The sequence below is a fragment of the Heliangelus exortis genome, chromosome 1 (assembly GCF_036169615.1).
Source record: "Heliangelus exortis chromosome 1, bHelExo1.hap1, whole genome shotgun sequence".
Classification (NCBI taxonomy): Eukaryota; Metazoa; Chordata; class Aves; order Apodiformes; family Trochilidae; genus Heliangelus; species Heliangelus exortis.
Window position 1 is genome coordinate 89366882 of NC_092422.1, and position 27082 is coordinate 89393963.

Consider the following 27082-nt stretch of genomic DNA (forward strand, 5'->3'; position numbering starts at 1 on the left):
TTATGGATGAAGGCACACAGGAAAAATGGAGCTTCTTGCAGAGCCAGGCTGTGTTCTGAAGCTGGAATCACTGAATAGCAGTGCGTTATTTATTATAAGGTATGAACACAATACTAATGTACAGTCTCTCACTATCTGATGAAAGTTTGCTTTGACTTTGCCAAAGATTTTTTGTTTTCTTTTCTTTTTTGAGAGACTCATAAGACTGAAATTTTATAGAAAATAATTTCTGTGATACTTTTTTGATGTTTTTTCTTCAGGATAACCTAATGACTAGGATGGCCTTGTGAACACAGAGAATGAGCCTTGGGATTGTTGTTCACAGGGACCTAAGTTTCTGCTTAGTTCCTTAGCTCTCAAAGTGAAGAGCTTAAAAAATTCCTGCTTGGCAGCTGTCGAAGCTTTCAGTAGCCTGGTCTCCAGGCTTCTAACTGGCTGCCACAAGTCCCCAGACAAGTACATTGACACAGCTGGGTACCCACAGGATATCCTAGATCTGAACACTCAAGAAATACCTGATCCCAGTGGGACTTAACATTTGTACACCCTACAGGGTATTTCTGGAGAACCAACTCACTCACTGTTGATGAGGCTGTTTTACAGCCCCTGGCTCAGCTGAGACAATGAGTTCAGGAATGATGTGACCATTTACCCACATAAAAAAGAATAGGAGTGTACATTTGGTTATCAAAACATGAAGGCTAAGGCTTGGCAGAAGAAGGGTTAAAACAACTGTGCACTTTCACCAGAGCATCCCAAAGCAGTGTTCTTTGAGTTGTGGTCCATGAACCTCAGGTCTACAATGTGACTGTAAAAATCCATGGAGCACACACACTTCCTTGTAATGAAACATTGTCTGATCATTGTCTGAAATGATCAGACAAAATGAAAGAAAACTGAAAATTAACAATCAACAATTTAAACATTACCATCCTTCATATGTGGTTGCAAAAGAAAACCTGTGTGACAATAACATAATACCACCTGGAAATTCTTTCAAAAAATGCTAGATGCATCCTGCATCCTTATTCACATCACAGTAAGTAGAGCACCTTCTTGAATTCATCTAGGTCTCTCTCTTGAGACAAATACTTGGAGCTGTGACTAATCATAAGGAGAAGCTAACCACTTACCAAAACAAGCAATTTTAAGTCTCTGATGCCCTTCCATATCACCATCACTCCATACAGTCTATGCTCCCCTCTTCTTGATATTCATTATTGGTGCCACAAGCACCTCCATGCTCAACCTACTGCATGGCTCTTTAAGCACAAAGCTAGATTCATTTATTGTATAGAATAATGTATGGCAAACTGCAGGACTGCATTCCACAAGACCGCTTGGTGCCAAGAAGGTAACAGTAAGTGCAATGATGCCAAAAGTCCTTTCATCACATTGGAGGCCCTCAGGACAAGACCTGGCCCACAGACCCAAAACTTGTACTTAATACTGCTTTTCCTTGCCAAAGCTTTAGAGAAGCAAAAGAATTAGTCAGAAATTATTTCTAGGTCCCATTAAAAGAAGCTGACCTATATATAATAGGCACACTATGCGGACATCACTGCTACCTGGCAGTGCTACTTTTGCTACCCATAATCTGACTACTTTAGTGATCTGCTGAGTTCCTGGGTTGTCTGCTGAATGCAACTGTCTAGGCCAAGCACCCAGATCTTTCAATATCTCCAACTTACCATACCATCTCCCCGTGTCACAAAAAGATCAGGAGCTGCTCAAATTAAATTCCTTTATTAGTGGAATGGTTTTAATAGACCAAAAATGACATGGATGAAAGGAATGGCTGTCCTTTATGGATGCCAGAAAAAGTAAATATTGTCTAAAGACATTATACAGCTTTCTTTTAACCAAAATTAAATAAGGTCCGTAGCAAAGCAAGCTTTCTGTAGAAACGTATTGTTATGCTGCTATTACAAGCTATTTACATTGGATAAAAAACAGGTGTTTCAAAGCCAGCTTTAATCTTAGTTGATTACCGTTATGATTCTGTGTATCTTTCCCCCATCTCCCCTTCTTGCTGTTATATATGTCAGGCATTAACAAAGTTAAACAAGTGAGCAATGACAAAATAATCACAAAACAAACTCTGAATGGCAAAGACAGAGTGTGAGCTCCCTACCTCACCACCCAGCACAACTGCTCTGTCACCCTTCCTCAATATTTAAGGAGTTTGTCACCTCCCTGCAGGCTCTTCCCACATCCAACCGTTTGTTTCTCCAGTCAGCTTCCTTTCAGTGAGAAGAATCCCTGCAAATGCAATACCTGATACAAGGATATATATTTTAAATACACACATTTTAAAGGAGCATATTTTCTTCTAGCTGTACTGTGTGCTTTCTCTGCAAATGCATGCTCACAGTAAAAACCACAACAAATAAATATGTGAAGGAATCAGAACAGTGCATCCAGTTTCACTTTTCAAACAGAAAGCACTGTGTCTGCTTTTTATGGTGGTATTAGGCAGAGACTTAATGCAAATACAACTTTGCTAAGTCATGACCATGAACAAGAAAACCTGCCTAATTACAAAATACTTAACAACTTAGCCAAAGAAAGGGATAGGCTTACTATACACCAGAACTATCTGATGAAAAGGACTACACTGCTGGTTTCATAGCTGACATGCAGCACAGTATTTTTTTCAGTTTGCCAGAAGAATTAATCACAATTGCTTGTCCATTCAATCAAACATTGCTCTGCTGTAACAACATTGTTCTCAGTTCCCTCTCTCTTTGATCTTCCTGCCTGTATTTCTCCTCCAGTTTCTGTTTTTCAGAGTCCACGCTATAAAAAGTAGAATCTGTGCTTCTCCTGATCTTCTCAAACTGACTGAAATCTGCAACGTACTTTCCACTTGGAGAGAGAGAAACCACAGGCATGAATTCATAGCCCCAGTGGATCTCCTCAGGGATATAGGAAGTCCTGCTTTGGCAGACAGCACTGGTGGACTCCACTGTGGCGTTCAGGAGCACTACAAGCTCAAAGTCCTTCTCTTTGAGATTTTGAGGTGTGAGATCTCTCAAAGGGCTGTTTTCATCCAAAATATGGTAGAAGGTTAAAGGCAAAATGAGAAATGGACTCTCTGAAGAGGAGTCAACATTGAACTTGACGCTGGCTTGATTCAGCAGGATCTGCTCCCCTTCTTTGGTTTCATATGTCTGAAGAAGCTTCCCAGAGAGCTGACACTGTATCAGAAGGCTCTTCCTCATGTTTGCCACTCTGATCACCAGACAAAGTTCTCCGTTGTGTTTAGTAATGACAGCACAGTGGCTGAATTTAATAGTCTCTGCCCTTTTTTTAGGTCTTGCAATTTTGGCCAGAAAGGTACCTGTGATGAAGATTTCAATCAAGGTGGTGATGACCAGTTGGGCCACAAGTAAGAAAATGGCATGAGGACACTCCTCTGTAATGAAGCGGAATCCATAGCCAATGGTTGTCTGTGACTCCAGGGAGAAGAGGAATGCCCCAGTCAGGGAGTCTACGTTCTTGACGCATGGCTCGCGCTTGGGGGTAAACTTGTTTATTTCTAAATCACCATGAAGAAATGCAATGGCATAGTAGATAACTCCAAAGAGGAACCAGGTCATAACAAAAGTAGCAGCAAATAAGGTGAGTTTGTACCTCCATTTCATGTCTATGACAGTAGTCCACAAGTCTTGAAGGTAGAGCAGGTAAATGCCATCAACTTTGTCTATCCGCACATTGCTGTGACCGCTTTTGGACATCACACGGGGCTTTTGTGCCTTCAGCATGGCAGTGTTGATGCCTCCATTAACCAGCGGGACACGGGACATATTAACCTTTGTGGTTTCCATTCTTACTGCTTCAGTCCTAAGGAGAGAATAAAAGAAGACTCTTATTTTATTAATCAAAGCACATGACTGATTCTGAAAAGCATTTGTAATTTCTGTTGAAATGAAAGCACAAACATAATCTAAACATAGCAGCAGTGAATAAAAACTGTTTGAATAGAAAGCTAACATCATGCAGTATCTGACATTAAAAACAATTTTATATTCTGGTTTTTTCCAGGGAAAAAATATAATCATTCTTTGATTCTGGTGACTGCCAAATACAGAGAAGTAGGTTTCTTTTATGATAGCCTGCAAAAGAAATTCAAACAAGCTGAAATTTTATATAAGTACTTTATTTCTGTAAAATACATTAAAAGTTTTTTCTTACGTTTCTCTAGAGAAGAGGCTCTTTTTGATTACTGAGCAGGTTTTCTTTAGTGCCCTGAAGAGAGACATCTGATCAAAATTAAAGTCGCGTCAATGCTTGGTTTAGAACGCAGATCCAGCACACCAGCTCTGTCTCTTCCTGCGACAGAGGCAAAATGAGCCAAACCAGCTTTCACTGTGAACAATTAACTTCCACAAGTGATTTACTCAGTCGGATCTGGCTCTTTGTTACAAACCTACAACTAACCTAGAGGGAAACAAAGCAAACCTGAACAGATCAAAGTTGAGTTTTTGAAAGGAATATTTACACCTGAAAACACTTCAAAGTTGTTTGCAGAGTACAGTGCTATGACTTTAAGCCATTTAAGGGAGGAAAAAAAAAAAAAAAAAAAAAAAGGATGCAGATCACAAAATCAGCATTGTAGCTATGGGCCCTGACCTGCGCAAACCCAGCAATCATTGGACAACCCGACTCCTGAAGTTTGTTTACTGTGCATCAGTCCGGATGGAGAGTAAGTGTGCAGACATTCAGGACTGAACAAAGCCCACAGAGTGAAGCAGAACGGTGCCTGTGCCAGTTTGATGAGGCAAATAACAAGACCCAGCTAGCAGGACCAGATAGTGATTACATAGAGCAAGGACAGTGCATGTTATAGTCATTTCCAACAACAAAACTTCCTGCTGACAAAAACAACAAAGAAAAAAAACATCCTATGCATCCTTTGTGCTTTGGCAAGTCCTACAAAAAGCATTGTTTTGTTCCATTGTTTTCCTCAAAAAGAGCCTCAAGTAAGTGAATCATTTTCATGAAGCATTTGAGGGGAGGAGGGGAGAGCAGGGGTGGAAAGAACGTCTTCCTTATAACTACTTAAAAGAATTCTGCAGGAAGTACAAGATATATTTGTAGTACACACATGTGCCAGTCCAGGACATCAGCGTAATTGCTCACTGAAGTACCTTTCCTGTTGTGTTAATTAAGGAGAATTTTTTTCTTTCCTACTATACCCGTCACAGAGTTGCAGATTTTCTGGGAAAGGACAATTAAACTTAACTCCTATTAACACCTGTAGCTCATTTCAATCTTGGTTTATCACTAGCATTTCTTGTTCATAGCCTAGGAGCCATTCACATATATATATTCGAAAGGAATGCACCAGTGATCCCAGTAGGAGATTCCTTAAGTGACAGTCAAATCAACACAGAGTGCACAGCATGTCCGGATAGTAAACAGGAAAAAACCTTCAAGTGATCTGTAAAAGAACAACGGGAGGAAATGGGGGGGTTGGGAGGGGTAGGAGTGGGAAGGAGCATACATGAAACCACTCTTTAGGCAGTCAGTCAAGTGCTAGTGCCAGTGCACAGTACATATATATAATCTACATACAGTCTCTAATGGGGAACCTTTTAGGAACATGCATATCACTTAGTGAAGAGGCTCCATTCCCCACATTAAACCTCACCCCAAATGAGCCACAGTTATATACACGTGCAAAAATCTGTCTCAAAATAAGTACCTTTCTTCCTCTCAAGCACACGTCCCTTTAGCCATTACTTCCAGGCACAAACACTGTGCTGTCAGAACAAATTTCCCTGCTGCAAACTGCTAGGCCAGGAGATAGCTGGCCTCTCCAATCCAGTGTTGGGGACATGTCCCCATCCCAACCCCCTGCTCAGCCTAGCTGGATGTCTGCTCCTGGGAGCAGCTCCCCAGGGCTGCCAGCTCCTCCCCTGGAGGACAAGAGGATGGAGACTGCCAAGGCTCCACCTTCCCTCCTCAGTGCTCCAGCTGGTGGGCAGAGAAAGAGCTTGTGGGCTTGGTAAAGAGCAGACTTACCTGGTTAGGGTCAGTGAGGGCTTTAGGTGAGCAACATGTGGCCACTCGGCACACCACACTCAGCATGGTCCTACCGTGCCCTAGAAACACTGGCTTCTGTGCAAGTGGTTGGCATTTGTCTAATAAAACTGGCATATCTAATAAATCTGGCATGTTTGAGATGCACTGGGTATGTTGTGCAGAGCAGCCCTGCCTTGCATGCACTGTGGTTCTGTTACTTCCTTCATGTGCCAGATTTGGTACACATATGATACACATTCATCTCCAGACGGGTCCACAGTTTCAACCCGCACAAAGGCCTGGTAAGACTTCTTTCCTTCTTCTCTGCTCTGCCCTGAAGCACATTGTTCCCTGTCCTGGAGCTTCAAAAGGAGAGCATTCTGACACTGCAACCTGCCACATTTCCAGCCCTGGCAGAGGACACCTAACATTACAGATGTACTGAAATGCTGTAGCAGAAGAGTTCCTCCCACAAGGCAGTAGATTGGAAGGTAATTGCATGGTACACTGTCTTCCCTGGGCATCATCAGCATCATCATCAACAGAGGGATAGGCACAAACCTGATATTTCAGGCTTAAAATGAGAAGTAAATTTTGGCTGTAGCCCTAGGCAATGCTTAATATGTTCCAGACTGTGCTTCAATGCAAACAAAAGCCATTTCTCACTGTACTGTCCCCATGTGTAAAGTTGATCTACACATGCGAGGTCAACATGGCAGAGCTGTTAGTTTTGGAGTCTGCCATAGATGTATGAGGCTGTATGAGAGCCCTCCTGTCATCTTTTGTGTCCTTCTTTGATTCATATTTCTGTATGTGACAAAGTTACTCAGCTTTACAGTGATTTCCTGAAATGGATCCCTGCCAATTTCTGATGCTTTTTTTGGTGGTAGGGTATTTTTTGTGTTGATTTGCTTCCTATTTTTTTTTCCCTTACATCACTTTTTCCTGTGTGATCCTGAATTCCTCCAGTGTTCTTTTCCTCTCCAGGGAAATTCATCTTGGTTTCCTTTCCCTGAAGAAATACTTCCCTTCTTCTCCACCACACTGATAACAGGAAGAAAACGTCTGCCACACCACCTTGGAGCAGCAGTGCCTCCTCTCCCCTCCTTTATCACTGGCAGCAGTCAGCAGCAGTCATGTAGGGGAACAAATTCTGATAAAAATAACAATGGAACAAAAACAGGCTTCAAAGAAGGGATCTCCCCTGTCCCCCATTTCCCCACAGCTTCCTGTGTGGCGCAACCAGTACAGTATCCCGCAATAAGTAATTCGTGGGTATATATATATATATATATAAGAGCTGCATTACTATTTCCCATCTTATACCTTATATAGACACCTCAGAGACTCACCCTGACCATCATTCCCAGCACCTCAACCAGAAGATTTTGGTTTGTTTGGTTTCTACATCTTTCCCACTAAATCAAAAAGCATGTCTATCATAGTAAGTTAATACAGGCAAACAAGCCTGAATAATAACAATAGTAATTTTAAATACAAAATATTCTACTGTCCATTAGCTAATTAATTTTACACTGATAAAGAATTTTTTATTACTGAAAAAAAAACCTACTCACACTGCAGCTGCAAATAGAAGTGAAGTGCAGTGCAGTTAAGGAAACAGATACCTCAAAAGGGAAGAAAATTAAAACAACTCAGACTTGTCTAGCACTTCAGTGTCCTATGAATTACCTCTTTTCCTCACCCTGGAAACAGCCCTCTGGAACAGCCAAAGGAGACTCCCCATCAGAGCGTATGCTGGCAAGGAAGTTTAGTGCAGACAAAGTCAATAAAACACAGAGCTACATACCATACCACCAACCACGAATACCTTGATATTAAGGTAATTCCAGCAGCCAGGGATATAACAAGCACATTAACACTGCTTCCAGAGACCACATTATCAACAAGTAGAAGCCAGCTTGCATACACACAAGAATGTTCCTGTTGCATGAAGCCAGATTTGCTTGTGCAAGATCTCTTTTGGCAGACACAAGAAGTGTACAGGAGCATGACTTGTCCAAATGGCCTCAGCTGTTTGCTTTTTTTCAAATCAGATATGCTTTGCCCCTTGAACAAACCCTCACCCACGCTTCACTGCCACTCTGATACAGGGGCAAAACCCAAATTGTTTTTTCAACCAGCATAAACCATTAGCAGGCCTGGAATTAAAAAAAAAAAATAAATCATGGGTGAGGAAAGAAAACATTAAAAAGAACAACATAATCTTCAGATCTTTCCTAGGTCTGATGTGGTTCAGTAGGTTATAAAAGTCCCTCCTGAATTCTCAGTGCTCTGCCTAGCATGAATACCCTCCTCCTTTTGGGCTATGCACCAGGTCATTCCATGCAGTTGTCAGCTAGCAAAATCCTCTGCAGCTGAATTATGGAATACAAAATGAGAGAGCAGATGTAGTAGGAGGAAAGTAGTGGTTGGAAAAGGATGCTTCAGTTCCACCAGCAGCTGCAGTATGCAGTCATCATACAGCTGGACACTGCTACCCTGAGCTTCAGAAAAGGGTCCTTCAGTGCTAGGACTAATCAGAATTGAAAGTGGTGATAGGCAGTCTGGCAGTCAGTTATGTTATGAAAGATGTTGCATTAGAGAGCTAAATTAACACCTTTTCTTTCACAAAAGGACTGAGCCAAGATAACTGTAAATACCCCAAGTCAAAATCAGTTCCCAAAGCTCTGCCTTTAGTTTCCCATCCCTCTGCAGAGCCCTTTATCAGCTCTGAGCAGACCTGTGAATGGTGCCTCTGCCCAGGCTTGGTACCCACAAATGGGTAAAAGCAGAGGCAGGGCCTCCAGGCAGGGCAGTGCCCAAGGGCTGTGGCACTGGCAGTGCTGGGGGGGGGGGCAGAGGCAGGTTTTTCATCCCTTGTAGCAGGGCCAGGGCAGGAACCATTTACAGAAATGTGTTAAGAGACTAAAACCCAACTCCATCATTGTCTTTCCAAGGCTGCCCACCTGACATGTGGCCATGGAAGATGAAGAAAAGTTGGAAAAGTCTCATGAGGCATTGGTTCTGACAAAGATTTCTACGGGAATCTTGTTCAAGGGCAGGATAAAAATCTCTGCAGAAACTATGACTTTATGCAGATGAGCCTTGGAAACCAAACAGATGCAAGCAAGTAGGAAAATAACCAATCAGGCAGAGAGAAGGCAAAAGACGACTCAAAGCTTATTGAGGTTAATGGAGAAGCTCCCAGTGATTTCACAGGTCTCTGGATCAGGCCTCCAAGTAGAGAAAAAGCTCATATAGCCAGTGTCTGAGCAATGCAAGTGAGCCATCTGACCTTTCAAATCCTGACCCCCAGCCTCTACCCTGGGCTCTGTGGATCAACAGGAAACTTGGCTGTGCAGAGCCTCCAGTCCAGAACCTTTACATACACCAAACACTTCTTTCAGAAAGAAGTAAGTCAGCTGATCAGCTTCTGACACTCTTCTTTTTGTGTTGGGTAATATGGTTTATATAATGCTGCTGGAAAAGTAGGTTCCCCAGAAACCTGTCCTGTTCTGCTCTGCTCTTTTATATTTAGGAATTGCTTTTCTTTATCAGTGCAACATTCAATACTTGTGAATGTCTCCCTAGCTGCTGTGTTGCTGCTTCAAAATCTTTTCATTCTTGAACACTTCATTAGCACAGTTAAGCATTTAAAATCTGCCTCTGCTATGATGCTTTCCCCACCCACTAACCCTTTCCTTGTTCTTGCTGTACAAACCTTACCTGCCTCTTTCAACACAGGCAAGTCCAAACACACTCATGAGAGCTTGTCCTTTCTGTTTGTGTGGAGCTGGGTGCCAGAACTACTCTGCCAGCCTGAAAAGGACATTATTGCTTCATTATGTTTATCAAGACCATACCCTGCACTTCCACTTTTATTTATGTCTTTGACCTGCTGTAGGAACATTAGTGGTGCCCTCACAGTAGACCCCTGACATGGACAAACATCTCAGCAACACCACAGGGGCAGAACTGAGCTAAAGGAGGAGAGGATGTTAGCAGTGACTACTAAGGCCAGGACTAGACCTTGAGATATCTTAATGCCTACTGTTGTCCTGATTTGCAGTCAGTGCCACTATTTATTCACTCTTCCCTTCCCTCCTAGAATGTCTTTGGGGGCTTTTTGTAGCTATACCCTGAACTTCTATCTCCCTTTCTCATTTCCATGAGGGACTCTCTGGTCTGCTTTCCCCCATTTTGCTTAGTCTTCCATTCTTCTCCCCTTTCCCACTCCACGTAAATTGAAAGATCCAAACTAGCTGTGCTTACCACACAACCACAGAAGCAAAGTTGTTTCTCATGAGACTTGACACTGGTTTATGTTCTGCAAATATTCTAATGTAGGTTCACAGTACATATTCTTGACCTCTTCTTTATATGGCTCTGTTTTCAATGGTTTCCAATTTTGCAATGGTTAAACCCGCTGGGTTGAGGTTTTCCTCAAGACTGATCAAAAGCAGGCATACTTTTTCATTCATTTGTTTACTTAATGTGTCGGTCAAAACAAAATAGCCATTTCTAAACTCAAAGCCAAGAAAACATGTTCTGTGGTGTTTCTGCATTCATGTTAAGACATTTTCAGTGCCTTTTCCTTCAGGAAGCAAGGTATAAACATGCAAGCAATTGGTGTAGAGACTGAAGCTCACACTCTCCATGTCCATCTGAGCACCCTAACTGCTTGGCTTTAGAAGAATGTCAGAACTTTCTTGTTTTCTGTCCTTATAAATCCTCATCCATAGAGTGATGCAACTTCCTTAGGAAGTGCAGGGTCTTCTCTCTCCATGTCCCCAGTTTTTTATCGGTGAACTCACCTAAAATGGTGGATATGTGGGAACAAATCATTTCATACATAGGGAGAGGTCTCACCTCTACCTCTTTTGATGGTCAGATTTGGAAACAAAAATGGCAGCAACCACACAGTTCAGGAAGCACTGTTATACAGAAGGGAGGTGGAGAAGTAGAGAAGGGGGCATGTTTGGAGGTTGAAAACAAGCCAATGTATGCCACATTTTTGGCTCCTATTGCTTAGACACGAGATAAACTGATCCATTTGGTGTCTTACTGGGTTCTTTGTGACATGTTCAAACACAGAGCTGTTGGGCGCCCAGCAAAAGGGTCAGAAGTGGAGACACCTGCATATGTCGAGCACTTCCAGCACAAAGCAGTAGCTGGGCAGGGATTTTCTGCAAAATTGTTTTTCACTTAATCAACTAAGGCCTACGTAAGTCCTACTTAATTCCTTTTTGCTGGCCCTTTGCCAGCTAGCTGCTCTGACTGCTGTGAGAGCATCCTGCCACCCAGCTCCCACTGCTTTCCCCATCCCAGCACCAGGACAGGACACTTCACCAGGATATGGCTCCCATGGGAGCCACTGGCAGGCACAGGAATCCAGAGAGGCTGTGCTGCTCTTTTCTTCTTTCAGGGCTGGGGTTGAGTTGCTTGCCCAGAGGCATAGGTTACCTCTCTTGATGATTATTTATATACCGGCTGGTATAATCACTTGGCTATAATCTGACCGCATGAGCTCTTGTGCCAAGAGTTTCATGTTTCTGTATACTACTGTGGGATGACTCTGCTTCCTTCTAGTATTTTAGTCACATGGTAGTGGCTTTTATAACTATATAGAATATAAGGCATCTGAACCCACCTATTGTTCAGGTTGTTAAGTTTAATAAAGTTTGCAGGGAAGAGAGTCCCCTCCCAGGTCACTGTGGAGCACAAATTCTCAGAACTGGGCTGCTGCCTAAGGTCTCAGGAACAGTCATTCCCTCCTCACCACAGCTTGGTTGTATCCTTGTTTTCCCTTCTTTGACAGCAGGTGAAGGACAGCACCTTGGTTTTAATCTCCCCAGTACTCACCCGTCACTTCACAAGCTGGCAGATGCCTACTCTACCACTTAGTAGTACTACTAATAAAGTTAAACTTACAGCAAGTGATTTGCCCATCTGCTGTTGGTTTGGCATTATTTGCTTTTGTTTCATACCTTAAGAAGTGTTAGTGGGACAGAAAGCTTGCCTGATTTATTTTCTTGTTTGTTTGCTTTTTCTTTTTTTCCAAATTCATTTCTTAAAAAAATCTGCTTTCACTTCAAAATGAACAAGCAAACAAAACCAAAACCAGACATTTATCCTAGATTTTCAAGCTAAGTTGTCAGCAGGTGGCCGAAAATGAATATTAATACTCTTAGTCACGGTTATAAAGAGGCAGGGAGAAAAGTTAGCACTTTGCTGATAGTTCACAAAAGCTGTCTAAAATAGTCTTGACTTCCCCAGGGTCACTTCTCCCTGTTTCTCTGCTGCTATGGCTGGTAGCTGAAAGATGTTTATCAGGCAGCAGTGGGATATTTCAAGTAACTTCAAGTGGTTTGAAAGGAAAGTTTTTTCCCTTTCTTGGACTACAGATACCCTGAGCCTCAAACCCAGCTCTGGATACCAGGTCTCAGCATCAGCATGGTCTCATTCTGGTGAACAGGGACATCAGTTCCTACCTGTATATCAGTCACACAGTATGAACACATCCAGTTGCTCTTTTTAATTACCATTTGCAATGCCAATTCATAGCATGATGTGTGCCCTGTATCCCAGCCAAGTTGGGTTTTGTTTTCAAATTAGTCATTGCACACCAGGGCTCTCATAGCTCAGTGTAGGTGTGGCTGGGAGGTGAGGCTCCCTGCAGGGTGTCAGGCCTCTGCTGTGGCAGAGTTTTTTAATACGCTCTCTCCATACAAAAGCTGCGTTTCCTGTAAATAACAGCACTGCTTTAGCACATAGCACAAGACCTTAGTTTTGTACACAAACATCCCAGTGTACAAACACTTTCACAAACACTTCCAAAATAATCAAGTTCATAATTTGTCATCTCTATGCAGTCACTAAATCTCAAAACTGAAATACCAGTCTATGAAATGAGTTTTCCATAAAGAAAGTTTCTGTATCTTTTAAATATGTACAAATCTCAATAATGTTGAAAATAATGCTAGTAAAGCAAAAGGCAAGGAAACTGGAAGAGGAAAAAAATTTTCTTTAAACTTCTGTGTATTTGTAGCCTTTTGTTCATCTAGTCCCTAATGTAGACAGGGTCAAATCTAACTGGGGAAATAGTATTCCTTGACCCAGCAGGTAGATGGACCCTGCTATAGCAGCAAAGTTTTCCCTCTGTGAAAGTTTCTGGGTCTTTCTTACATCTATGGTGTGGCTTTTTTGCTGCTTCATCTAGGCAGAGTGACAATAAATGCAGACTAACTTGCTAAATAAGCCAAATGTATGGCTTTTCTTCATGGCCAAGACACACTAGTGAATTTGGCATTGTGATTTTTGCAATACTACAAAGCACATTTCAAAGGAAGAAGGATAGGTTTGACTCGGTTTCATCTTAAAACTTGTTACAAAATGATTTTCTCAGGAAGTTATTTGGTTATGAAGAATTGCCCTACCTGTGTGAACAAGTTCATACAGTGTAAAATGTTTTTTCACAAAGTAATTCTGCGTTCATGGTACCAAAATGCAGCCTGTAAGGTGAATTATCCATTTCCCTCACCCAAACTCAGTGAATTTTAAAGTAGATGTCTTCCTCTATCAGGCAAAGAAAGCACATCTGATGTTTCTGCCACAGCAAAGACATATATAGGTTACTTATTTTTTGGTAATGAACTACTTCATTGTGAATTACAGTGTAAAACTGGCCAATATTCTTTTTGAGGGACACAACAGCTTCAAAAATGTTCATTCCTACACCATTTTCTCTGCACTAGATTGTCAGATCTGATAAAAAAAGAGCAAGTTCTACTTGATCTCAAATATTTGGTGTCTAGTGATAAAACAAACAAACCAACATTAAAACTTCCAAACGCTGGACAGAAATTTCAGTAATTTCAAATAAAATCAGGAAAATTTGCAGACGAACATATATATATATGCACTTACCTAGAAACCATAGGTTAATTACTATTTAACATGTTACTTCATGGTATGTGTGGTTTCATAAATGATGCACTGCCTATTCTGTAAAGCACAAGCACTTTCAAATGCTATTAAAGTGGGAGACTGGGTGTTTCTAGAGTCAGTTGTGAACACAACCCTTACACATATTTCGCTTTGTGCCACTATTGCCCTTAATAAAGTCTCTAGACCTTGACACAAAGAAATTTCCACAAATGCAACTCTCAGACACATCCACAAAGACCAGTAACCACAAGAATCAGATCTACCCATGAGCTTTCCCAAAGCACTGTCCAAGTGGTCACAGCACAGTCCCTGGAAGGTCACTGGTGTCCTCCCAGGGCTTATGCACCCTCTCTCTATCCCCATCTCCATTCCTGTCCTCATTCCCATTCCAGCCCTTCCTCTGCCCCCAGCCAAGTGCTGCCTTGCAGCAGAGGGTGTCCACAGCTCCCAGGGGGGACAGAAATGGGCACAGGGGTCCTTTAAACCACTAAAAGGCTGCATAAGGGTGTATACTGGGGCCTTTCACCTGGCTCTTTGAAGTGGTTGGGAAAAAAATTAAAAATATCAGTGACACTTTCATATTGGTGTCGGGTTGCTTATTCTCAGTACTGCCCAAGAAAACTCTTTCAGGGCAGTTTTGTAATTTTTTTTTTCCTGACCAATCCATAGATGTGGTTAATTTAGGGTTTAAAAGGCTTTTTCTCACACATACACACACACACACCCATATATGTTTTCCACTGAAGTCTGTGCTTTTTCCTAGACCCACCCAAATTCCAGTACATAGCTCACTTGTGTGCCAAACTTTCATACTCTCCATGCAATGAATGGAAAAATGCCTTTTTTCTTCTTCTGCATATTTTGGGGAAGGAGGGGGAGCATGTAGAGGAGATGGCGGAAAAGCCTCCAGAGGATTTTAGTTATACCTGTTATTTCAAGAGCAGAAAAACGAGAGATCCAGTGCTGTCCATAAGAATACTTTGTTTCTGACTATGGGTGGAGGTGCATGCAAGGGGCCTGAGCCCCACTGTTTGCTTAGGACTCTGAGCTGTATTTATGGAGTGCTAAGGAGATTTAAAAATTAATAATTATAAAGTAAAATTAGCGTAAGGTGCTGGCTGGAATACTTTTCCATTCTGCTTCTATGAAGTAGTTCAGTAACACTCTGTAGTACATTATGATTCTACGAGAGGGGATTTTAAAATGGAAATGGTAGTTTCCAGCTCTGCCATTTTATGCTCCCATGAATAAGGTATTTCAGGCCACAAGCATCTTGGTGAAAGGTGGTGGACTGCGACCAAAGGGTTCCTCTGTGTGCAGTTCTGGTACCCCCCAACACAAGAAGGATATGGAGCTCTTTCAGAGAGTCCAGAGGAGACCAAAGAAGAGGTTCAGAGGGCTGGAGCACCTCTCCTGTGAAGACAGCCTAAGAGAGTTGGGGATATTCAGCCTGGAGAGGAGAGGGCTCCAGGGAGACCTTATAGCAGCCTTCCAGTGCCTGAAGGGAGACTACAGGGAAGCTGAGGAGGGACTTTTTACAGAGGTATGGAGTGGTAGGACAACAGGTAATGGCTTTAAACTGGAAAAGGGTAGATTTAGGTTAGATATTAAGAAGAAAATATTTAATGTGAGGGTGGTGAGACACTGGCACAGGCTGCCCAGTAAAGCTGCGGCTGCTCCCTCCCTGGCAGTGTTCAAGGCCAGGTTGGATGGGGATCAGAGAAACCTGGTCTGGTGGGAGGTGTCCCTGCCCATGCAGGGGGGTCGGAAATAGATGAAGTTCCTTCTAACCCAAACTGCTCTATGGTTCTATGGTTCTCTTATCACAAACAGTACCCTGGCAGAGGGAGGGATGCAGGACCACAACCTCTCCACTCCTGCCCAAGCCTTCCCTCCTACAAGAGCTGCCATTGTTGCCCATGGTGATGGCAGGAGTTTCACAGGGAAGGAGTCAGCAAAGCTCCTTCTGTCCTGCTATTGCATCTCCAGGGTAAACCCCAGGACTGAAAAAAAAAAACCAACCATGCAGGCCCTGTCCAAATTGTTTTCCATTGCACTTTCCTCCATGTGGATTCTCTGATGTCTGGTTAAGGCTAGTCTTCGTTGATTTCCTTTTCTCAGTGAAGGTATTAATAAAGCCTCCCTGAGTTACAGAGCCACCTAGTTTCATGAAACTTGTTGGAATGTAATTTCTGGAGCCTCTGTTCACCTGCCAAGTTAAGCTGAAATTAGCCTGTGGATTTAAATTTGTCGGCTGTTTTGTATCTCTTGAGCGAATGGAAATGAAAATATGCTAGGTTAATTATTTATCCTTTCCATCATCAAAATTCTATCATTGTACAGAACCCTATTGTCACTCTTATAGTGTGAAAATTGGCATAAAAAACAATGTATGGTGTTTAAGTAAAAGTTTTTTTCCTGAGTTTCTTGACTGGGAGGCTACACAGCCCAGGATTGTATGTCTTCCAGATAAACTCCCAAGGAAACAGAGGGAAAAGAATATTTGTTTTCCTCATTGCTTTCCCAAATTGCTTGATCCCTGCCAATTTCCATGACACAGACCCCTCAGTCTGCTGCAGAGACTGTGGCTTCTGAGAGGGAGGAAATAGCACGAATGTACTGATGCACATCAATGTTTTTTGATTTTCTTGCCAAACCAAAAATACCAAAACAAACAAAAAAATGAGAAAAAGAAGTTTCAACTTTTCTGGTAAAAAAAAAAAAAAAAAAAAAAAGTCATTCTTGATTCTGTTTGTTCAAACCAAAACTAAACATTCCACTTTGCTCTGAAGTTTGTGTAGAGATGTGTATGTGTCTAAGTTAAATCAGGTGAGGAACAAAACACTGATTGAAGTGACAAATCACAACATCTAGCTTTCACAAAATCAAAATGAAATTTTTTACTTTTCAAAATTGTGTCCGGACTTCTTCAGTCTAAGCTGCACTGTCTTGTTCACACAAATTCATTATATCTTTCATCTCCACTAAATCTGAATTTTCAGCACTTTCAAGACTCCTGGATAAAAATTCTCACCCTTCTGTAACTGTAAAGACAACCTGAGTTTCCTGGCTGGTTCATTGAGTGGTGATGTTTGTGCACTGAACTGCTGTTCCTCTTAGGAGACAGTGGCTCGAGTAATGCCTGACCCCTTTGTTAGGACCCAGGGACACAACTCTTTGACTCACTATTCATTTTGGTTTGTCCTATAGTTTCTTGGGAACCTCCATAAAAGCTCTGTGGTGCTCTGTGGTAACAGACTGGAACAACAACAAGAAAAAAACCAAAAAACCAAACAGCAAAAAGCACACACAAAAAAAACCCCCAAAACAGCAATAATGTGCCCCAACAAGAAAAAACTCATGCTGTTTTTCAAAGTTATCGTACTTCCTTTTACTCAAAGGTTATTTTTCTTATTTATTTACACATACCTTATCTCCATAAGTGTTCCTTTATGATTCCATGTCATCTCAAAAGCTCCACAATCTTTTACAGTTGGGAACTCAGGACGGTCCAGCTTTGATCACTGAAGTAATTAGACTGAATAGAACATTGCTCAGGTTCTGCTGAGAATAGTTTCCAACTACATTCAGAATACCGCAAACTATTTTTTTTTTTTTTTAATTCTACAATATTCAGCAAATTCTATCTTGTTTTTTAAAAGTTTCCTGGATGCCATGAATGTCAGAAGTCACTTTGATGTTTTCCAAGCAGCCTGATTTATGAGAACAAAAACCACCACCATTAGCCTATTACTTTCTGCCACCTTGTTATAAGGTTCAGTTGATACATCAATGGAAATATAGTCTGGCTGAGGAGTTGAGGCATAAACAATAACTGGGGTATGAGGAAATAAACTACATCTCACACAAGAGATCATTATTTCAGTGGAAAAGTATCAAACTCTTTGATATCTAACCCTCTGTACTTTTCCTGTAATATTTAATTTTAAAAGGTCTCTGCTTTCATTGGAAAATACACTTGATGGGAAATGGGTGATTAGACCTAGTAAATGTTAATGTTATTTTAGTGTTATTGAACAGGATTAATATTCTGTAGACAATTTCCAAAGATAAGTAGCTGCAAAAACTAGCTAAGCAGGACTATGAATGTACCAAATTTCAGCAGCATTCTTCAAATAAGGTTAAAATAGTGTCATTGCTGGAAAGCCCCAGAGACTGTGACTCCATCAGGCAAAAGACAGCTCAATGGCAATGCAGAAAAGCCTTTCATCAACTGCTCTCGTGACAAGCTGTAAAACCCAGTCTTTCCCAAAAGGACAAAGAATTGTAGAATCATTTTGTTTGAAAAGACCTTTAAGATCACCAAGTCAAAATGTTAACCCAGCACACTGCTAGGTCCACAACTAAACTATGTCCCTAAGCCCCATATGTCCTGTTTGAAAGCACTTCCTCTGCTCCCCTTGCAGTATGATTCACACTTCTTATCTGTCGGTAGCTTGATGCCACATCATCTCCAAAATCCACCTTTTCTTTAAGTCCAGAATTTCATTTTATTAACTAATCATTTCCCAATGCTCTTCTTCTTCACAGTCCTTCTCACCTGTGTCCAGTTCTGGGCCCCTCAGTTTAGGAAGGATATCGAGGTCCTGGAGCAGGTCCAAAGGAGGGCCACCAGGCTGGTGAAGGGACTCCAGCACAGATCCTATGAGGAGAGGCTGAGGGAGCTGGGGGTGTTCAGCCTGGAGAAGAGGAGGCTCAGGGGAGACCTCATCACTCTCTACAACTCCCTGAAAGGAGGGGGTAGCCAGGGGGGGGTTGGTCTCTTTTCCCAGGCAACTCTCAGCAAGACAAGAGGGCACGGTCTCAAGTTGTGCCAGGGGAGGTTTAGGTTGGACATTAGAAAGAATTTCTTTACTGAGAGGGTGATCAGGCATTGGAATGGGCTGCCCCAGGAAGTGGTGGATTCTCCATCCCTGGAGATATTTAAAAAGAGACTGGATGTGGCACTCAGTGCCATGGTCTGGTAACTGCAGCGGTAGTGGATCAAGGGTTGGACTTGATGATCTCTGAGGTCCCTTCCAACCCAGCCAATTCGATGATTCCATGATTCTACCTGTCCTGTGGCCAAATCACACAAACGTCTAGGGTAAAATCTTACTTCCTTTCTACTATTTTGACTCTAATTTTCCCCTTCATTAATGCAAATAGCACTTTCATTATTTCATACCTATAAACTTACAGCCCAGTCTCTCCACAGCTACTGCCTTGGCCCCCATAGCTGTGCTTTCTTTTGCTCTTTGTTGGCATGTCATTCCTCTTTCTCATTAATGTCTATTCCTTCTGATTTTTTTGTTCCCTTCATGTTTTAGACATTTCTGATGCTGTTAAACAATAGTTTCCCTTTTGACACAAATGAAACTCACCCCTTCACTATCTCCCAGCCAAATCCTGAAAATATACCTGCTTTAAGACACATTACAACTTCAAAAAATATCTGCTAGCTGTGATGTTTGCTTAGCATGTTCCTCTGTGTTACATCATGCCTCATTTACTGTTAGATCATTTAGAGCAGATCTAACAAAATTGAAGATCAGAAGTGATTTCTGTTAATAGCAACAGGAGTTTTAGGAACTCGGCAAATTCTGAAACTTTGACCACTGTTTTGATACCTTCTGTGGCTGGAGAATGAGAATGTGGGCCTTCTCCTATTTTTTTTTTTTTTGCAAATTTAAATGTTAATATTTGAACCTACATGCCATGTATTATTAGCAAGTTACTTAAATCTAACTTTCTAGGGAGAATACAAAGGTTATTGACTTCTGTGACACTGTCAGTCTTTGTGACAGCTTGGGTAGTTGACAAATTTCTTAAAATCATATAAAGCAATCAGAAACTAAATCTTTTCCTTCATTATGTAATCATTATTTATAAAATCTACAGAAGTACTGTAGCATTTAGAGACATGCTGCCCTCCTCTAACAAAGGCAGATATTCCCCACACCAAGGTGCAGGAGGAGGATATATCACTGGTATTGCTCCACTGAAATGTTTTCTTTGTTTCAGCACCTAAACACTAAGAAATTATCTTAATATTTTATGTTCTTTATCACCTGAGACCTTACAAAAGCGAAGGAGATTTACTACCAGTAAGTATTATTCTGGGTCATGATCAGGTTTGGTCATTTTACACTAACAGGAGAAGAAATCATCACTAAATTTTAGACATTGTAGTTCCAAAAATATACTTTTAAGGGTAAGTACATCTTTTTTATTTTGCTAGGGTTTTTTTTAGGTTTTGGGGGGCTTTTTGTTGTTGTGTTTGTGTGTAGTTTTTTGGTTGGTTTTGGTTGCATTTTTTTTTTTAACTGAAGCAACAGAATGGAGTAGAAATTAACTTCAGGGACCAGGTGCTCCTCAAGACTTGGGCTGAAGCACTACTGATACTGTTATTATCTGTACCCAGGAAAGAGAGTGAGGCTTGTAGCCCTGTGAAGGCATTATTAGGTAAAGAGCAAGGATGTCAGGATTAGTATTCCTGACAGAATCCCAGACCTCTAGACATCTGCAAAGCTAACTGAAGTACACTGCAATTCTTTGTATTTTTCTGACTTCTGATCTCAGAAATAAAACCAAGCAGACCTCAAGTGGAGCTCATGCTGTGATGCCGTCAGATGACAGACCCTTCTGGTCTCTACATTTCCCACAGCAGTGTAAAAGAGACAAAGTGTAAATAAGAACCAGGCCTGAAGCCTTTTGTTTGTTCATTGTACACAGATTAAAAATATTTGTTAGCTTTCCCACACCTGCCCTTGTTGTGTTCGTTCACCTCTAGTCTTGTGGAAGCCTTTTTACACTGCAGGTCATTTTAGTCTTTGAGTCTTTTGTGCCTTGACAGGAGCTTTCAGCACCTTTCACGTAACACATTTCACAACAGGCATCAGACATATGGAAGGGCAGTTCCCATGAGCTGACATTTACTATAGAATCACAGAATTTTTAGGTTGGAAGGGACCTTTAATATCATCCAGTTCCAACCCCCCCTGCCATGGGCAGGGACACCTCCCACTAGATCTGGTTGCTCAGAGCCCTCTCCAGCCTCACCTTAAAAACTTCCAGGGATGGAGCTTCCACCACCTCTCTGGGCAACCTGTGCCAGTGTCTCACCACCCTCATGGTAAAGAGCTCCTGCCCAACTTCCAACAGAAATCTACCCTCCTCTAGTTTAAATCCATTCCCCCTGGTCCTGTCACTATCTGGCATCCTAAAAAGTCCCTCCCCACCTTTCTTGTAGCCCCCTTCAGGTACTGGAAGGCTACAATGAGGTCTCCTCCGAGCCTTCTCCTCTCCAGACTGAATCACCCCAACTCTCTCAGTCTGTCTTCATAGTAGAGCTGCTCCAGCTCTCTGATCATCCTCGTGGCCCTTCTCTGGACACACTCCAGCACATCTATGTTCCTCCTGTAACAGGGGCTCCAGAACTGGACACACAACTCCAGGTGGGGTCTTACAAGAGCAGAGCAGAGGGGGAGAATCACCCCCCTCTACCTGCTGGCCACACTTCTCTTGATGCAGCCAAGGATAGGGTTGGCTTTCTAGGTTGCAAGTGTACACTGACAGCTCACGTTGAACTTCTCATCCACCAGCATCCCCAAGTCCTTTTCCTCAGGGCTGCTCTCAATCCTGTCACTGCCAATCTTCTTGGGATTGCCCTGACCCAGGTGAAGGACCTTGCACTTGGTCTTGTTGAACTTCATGAGGTTGGCATGGGCCCACCTCTCCAGCCTGTCAAGGTCCCTCTGGACGGCATCTCTTCCCTCCAGTGTGTCAGCCACACCACACACCTTGGGGTCATCAGCAAACGTGCTGAGGGTGCACTCAATGCCACCAGCCATGTCACCAACAAAGATATTGAACAAGACCAGGACTCCACTTGTCACTGACCTCCACTTGGATGTGGACCTGTTGACAGTCACTCTTTGGTGTGGCCATCCAGACAGTTCTTTATCCACTGAGTTGTCCATCCTTCAAACCCATATTTTACCAGCTTGGAGACCAGGATGTTGTGTGTCATGCAGGAGAGTGTCAAAGGCTTTGCTCAGATCCAGGTAAATGACATCAATTGCTCTTCCCTTGTCTATTGATGCTGTGACATTTTCATAGAAGGCCACAAGGTTTTTCAGGCACAATTTACCCTTGGTGAAGCTGTGCTGATTACACCAAATCACCTCTTCATTAGTCTTCTGCTCCAGCACTGCCTCCAGGATGATCTGCTCCATGATCTTACTGGGCATAGAGGTTAGACTGACTGTCCTGTAGTTCCCTGGATCATCCTTCTTTCCATTTTTTGAGAGTGGGGGTTATGTTTCCCCTCTTCCAGTCAGAAGGGACTTCACTGGACTGCCATGACTTTTGGAATATAACACACAGTGGTTTAGCAACCACACCTGCTGTTGTCCTCAGTACCCATGGGTGTATCCCATTGGGTCCCATGGACTTGTAGACTTTCAGGTTCTTCAGATGGCCAAGAACCTGATCTTCAATTACAGTGGAAGAACTTCCTTCAGTTCTTCCATTACTATGTTAATTTCAATGGAGTCCCTCATAGCAATTGACTTTCTGCCTAATTGTAGGGAAAGAAGCATTGTCGTCTAAGGCCAGTAAGTTGGGAACAGTCAATAGACCAACAACCATGTACCACAGAGGTCACCCAAGTCTACCAGTTAATGAAACTCGATATGGTAATAAAAGAAAACATTATCTTTAATTTTTTTTTTTAAGTTAAGCTTTTAGCCCCTTACCTTATGCTAATACAGCTTTGGTGTGTGAATGAAGCCCAACCTGGCTCAAACACTGTGAAAATCACAGAATGCACATCACTGTCTTCCTTCAGCTCATATATCCATTGCTGCAGTACAGAGCTGTGGTTTGGCTTTTTATTGTGGAGAGAGGGGACTGTTGATAGGTTTGGTGTTGAAGTATTAGAGGAAGGAAACTTTTTGGGAAGCATTATTTCTGGATAAGGTAGCAAGAAGCTGAAGTCTTTTTGCTTGAGTGAGAGGCTGGAGGAGATTCAGAAGAGGACAGGTGGCATGAAAGTTTCCAGGTGTAAGGGTAGGCAGCACTGAGTGGAGTTTTGCTAAGCAGAAAACATGGGGGCAGTTTACAGACAAGGTCAGAAGATTCAGACACTTTTTTTTATTAATATATCCTTTTGCACATGTTGAGTGAAATAAAAATTGTTTAAGCAGGAAGAATTTATCTACTGTTCAAAATTTTTGAACATCTATTTTATTATATGTATTTGTCAAGCTGTGTAATTCTAGAAAGGAAAAGAGGGAATTTTGATCATTATGTATTTTTCGCTTTTCTCTTCATCAGTTTATGCTAAGAATATACCTTTAAAGTCATGTAAGTTCATGTGTTGTTATGTATATCACCTCATTGCAGATTAGGGTAATTTATTCAAAAGATAAACATTTCTATCATATAGCCTCAATGTAGAGGTGATAATTGTAGATAAAGAAAAATTCATAACGTAAAATCAGAGAGTTATCCTGTAAGCTATGATCTCACCAAGAGTGAATCACTTCAGTTAAAGCAATGGTGATTAAATTAATCTAATCAGGCCATACTGTTTTTCCAGTCAAAACTTACTTTACTTTATCACTTTATCTATTACTTTATCAGAAGGGAAAGTGGCTTACCTGGGCTCTTTAAGCATAGACAGATCTAGCTGACAATCTCCATGAGAAAAACAAACCAGTAAGGAGTCAAATGAGGTTTTAAAAGGCACCAGGCTTTAAACCACAGAGTTTAGACTCCCTCCTCCACCTTAAAAGCCAGATAAAATGCAGTATGCCCTGAAGGTCAAATTGCAGGGGCTACTTTGAACCAAGAGGAAGACAGACATTTCTTAATCAAGAAGCCCTTCTGGGAGGCAACAAAAAGGCAGCTGGCTCTTGTACCTCAGCAGACAGTGCAGGAAGGGAAGGGGGTTTGCAAGTAACAAAACGCTCACCACCAATATCTGCAAAGTGAGCTAGATGTCCTCAGCAAGATAGCCAAGGGCATTCTCCAGCCTTGGTGACTAAAAGCTTGCAAGGCTTCCCAGTATCCCCAGGGGTGCTCTGCAGACATAGGAAAGCTGCATAATGCTGTGGTACTCCCCTGAGATACACACTGGGTCCAACCAATGTCCCAGCAGTTCAGTTTCAACCTTTCACCACAGGCAGCCCACGGTTTGCAAAGAGATCTGCTAGAAGATGAATTTTGCCAAACACCTTTCTCCCTAGTGGGTGAAAATTACTGCAGATATGTTACCCCAAAACATATTCCTATCCTCTCTATGTCCAAGCATGTATTTTGTCCAGTAAAGGATGACAACATTTAGAGCATTTACTTCATTGCCTACTCCTCTTCTGCCTGACCATGAACTCTTACTTGCTGTGAACCTCAGAGCATCCTACTCATGCAGTTTCATACACTTAGAATGAGGGGAAGATGCTATGGTTCTTACTTGACATTTTTCTTCCTTCTTGCAAAGCAATCAGTAGTGTAGCCACTGGTTTTGCCTACAATCCATAGTAATTTCACATGATTCAGACTAGATGATAGGTTTAGAATGGGCAGGAATTTCAATTCATGTACAGCCAATTCAAGGGAGCTGCTTTTCCCAGATGAGCCCTGTTTATGCCAGAACCATGCACATGCTTAATGAAAAGCCACTTACAATATTAATGATACAAACAGATTTGGTGCTAAAATGATTCTCAGGCCTGTATTAACTCATTCAAGTAAGCCATAAATATTCTCTCATCCCAAGGGGTAAGGGACAGCTTGGCAGGAAGGTAGCTTTCAAGTATTTAACATTTAGTATGTTCATTTGCACAAAAAAATTGGATTTTAACTTCTTGATGATCCAAACAACGTTTTTTTCCTAATTTTCATATATACAGTATAGCAAATAAGGTAAAGACTGTTCCCTCCATTAAAAAAGAAAATTAAAAAATCATCCCATAATCTGCTTTGTTTTTCCTGGAAGCAAAGTGAATAAAAATTTATTTCAAAATGTTCTGCGGTTCAGTGTGCAAAACAGTTAAGTTTCTGTTTTTCTTGGCCCCTCACAGGAGTACCGCCTGGTACTTCACAGCTTTGGTCTCTACCTGTTCCCAAAGAATACAGCCTGTCTGTGTGAACTGTGTGTCTTAGGAAAGAGAGAGGAGGAGGGAATAATACTCCAGGCTGCTTTAATGACATCTGGGCAAACAAAAATTTCAGCTCCAATCAGGGTTGTGGGATGATGACTTGTTTGTTTCATTGCATGAGGAGCCAGGATAAAAAAGAACTATTTGATTTCATTTGAAATTCTATAAAAAGTAACAGGATTGAAGTATTATATGTATGTTGTGAGACTCAAGCCCAAGTCATCTGCTGCTGTTTTTGTCTCTAGGCCATGCCTCATTTACTGGGATGAAATTCTTGGGGAAGTTTTTTGGTCTCATCTACACTCCACTTTACAAAAGCGATGTCAGTTTCTATTGTACATCCAGCACACAGTTACGTTTCAGGCTTGTTTCCCCCCTGTCCTATAAACTGATTATTAGAGAGTGCAGAGAGCATAGTGACATTTTGCAACCAAGGAAATAAAGAAGACATTTCTGCAATAACAAGTTGCCTCTTCCCTCCTCCTCCCCCTCCCCCCCCCCCCCCCCCTCAATTTTTAAAGAAGAAATAGCAACTAATAGCAGACTATATGTACTCTGGCACTGTGATCAGAAAGACCCTAGGAATGCCTCTAAATCCAATACATCCAAAGGCAAGTGAGGAAAAAAAGTTAGTTAAAAAGCAATGTAGATCCTCCTGGTTCACAAGGGAAAGCCAGCTTTGTTCCTTTTAGCAGCCAGTACGTCATGGAGAAAAAAGGAACTTATCTGTATATCTCTTTACAGTATGATCCCTGTGTGAAAATAAAAAGGAGGCAAAGGCAAGCAACACTGAAGTAGAGGGGGATTTGCACCTCAGACTGGGACTGTGATTACTGAGGACAAGCCAAACCAGTTGTGAACAAGTATATGAAGACACGTGCAAAAGTTGGAACAAAATGCATAATGTTCTCCAACTCAGACCTGTTTACATTTTTTATACCAACCAGAGAAAATGTACATAATCTTTTCTTATACAGATAGGTAACAGGAACTGTATAAAGTTCTAGGCAAGTTTTCCCACTGTTAACTAAAACTGATTTCTGCAATGAAAAAAAAAGTATAGCTATCAACTGAAATCTATGTTTCTAAGAGCCTAAAAAGCACTATGTATTTCTATAAGAAAACGTCTCTGGCAGGCAAACATGTACAAAGATAGGTTCATTATCTGCTCCCCTCCCCAACATATAAGTGTATCAGCCATATACATTAGAAACCTCACATTCAGAAGCTTGCATCAGTGGAAAGACCAAACCATGTCAGTTTTTGCTTTATCACCGCTAAACTGCCTGCATCTCAGAGTTCACAAAAAGGCATAATCTTATAAACATTTTTTCTTTTACAGACAGTTTATAAATCCTTAAATTACTAAAATGAAATAAAAATAGGAAAAGAACCTACTCATTAGCTTTCAGTTATGCAGAGTTTCCAAAGCACTGTTAAGCATGTATGGATTTTTGACAAATACCTCTTACCTGTAAAAGAGCAATGTTCAGATTCCTTACTAGATGTTATCGTCATGACAAGTCAAGCAGTCTTTTTTTTATAAAAGGTTGGTTGTATTTTCAATAAAGCATTTGTGCACATTTAAAAAAAAACAAAACAAAACAACAACAACAAAAAAAAACCAAACCCACAACCTAAACACAGCCCTCAGTCTCCCTTCACTCACTGTCAGTCAAAAACAAGTTGGAATGAGTCTGACTTGGAATTACCTGAATAAAGAAACTGGAGAGAGAGAGGGAGGAGAAGGAGGGAGGGGGAAAGAGAGAGGGAAAAAAAATAGTCCGAGAGGAGACTCAATGATGTCAGCAGTATGTCTTAAGGAAATCTACAGCTGAGCCCGGCAAACTTTATAACTACAGAGCACTCGACACCCAGTTACGTGGTAAGCAAATACCTGCTTAAGAGGAAACTGATGTACTTTTAAAGAACGTCAG

General features: G+C 41.6%; 1 protein-coding gene across 8 annotated transcripts; it reads right to left on the reverse strand.

Annotated features, from left to right (window-relative positions):
- Positions 1–1730: 1730 nt before the first annotated feature.
- KCNJ15 (potassium inwardly rectifying channel subfamily J member 15) lies at positions 1731–27044 on the reverse strand. Of its 8 annotated transcripts, none has more exons than XM_071753086.1 (4): positions 26618–27044; positions 12576–12776; positions 7841–8192; positions 1731–3846 (listed from the first exon to the last, which is right to left on the reverse strand). In XM_071753086.1, the coding sequence occupies exons 3-4, from the start codon at positions 8041–8043 to the stop codon at positions 2700–2702; spliced, it is 1350 nt and encodes a 449-aa protein (XP_071609187.1). In that variant the 5' UTR covers positions 8044–8192; positions 12576–12776; positions 26618–27044; the 3' UTR covers positions 1731–2699. The 8 variants fall into 8 exon arrangements, with proteins under 8 accessions (XP_071609187.1, XP_071609196.1, XP_071609215.1 ...); XM_071753095.1 differs by lacking the exon at positions 26618–27044 and adding an exon at positions 17410–18540; XM_071753114.1 differs by lacking the exons at positions 7841–8192; positions 12576–12776 and adding an exon at positions 4198–4335.
- Positions 27045–27082: the final 38 nt, after the last annotated feature.

Excerpts from the sequence above, each read along its gene's own strand:
- KCNJ15 (XM_071753086.1), bottom strand. The coding sequence starts at position 8,043 with ATGCTCCTGTACACTTCTTGTGTCTGCCAAAAGAGATCTTGCACAAGC. Across the intron at positions 3,847-7,840 it reads TATTCGTGGTTGGTGGTATG|GACTGAAGCAGTAAGAATGG; the intron begins GTATGTAGCTCT and ends TTCTCTCCTTAG.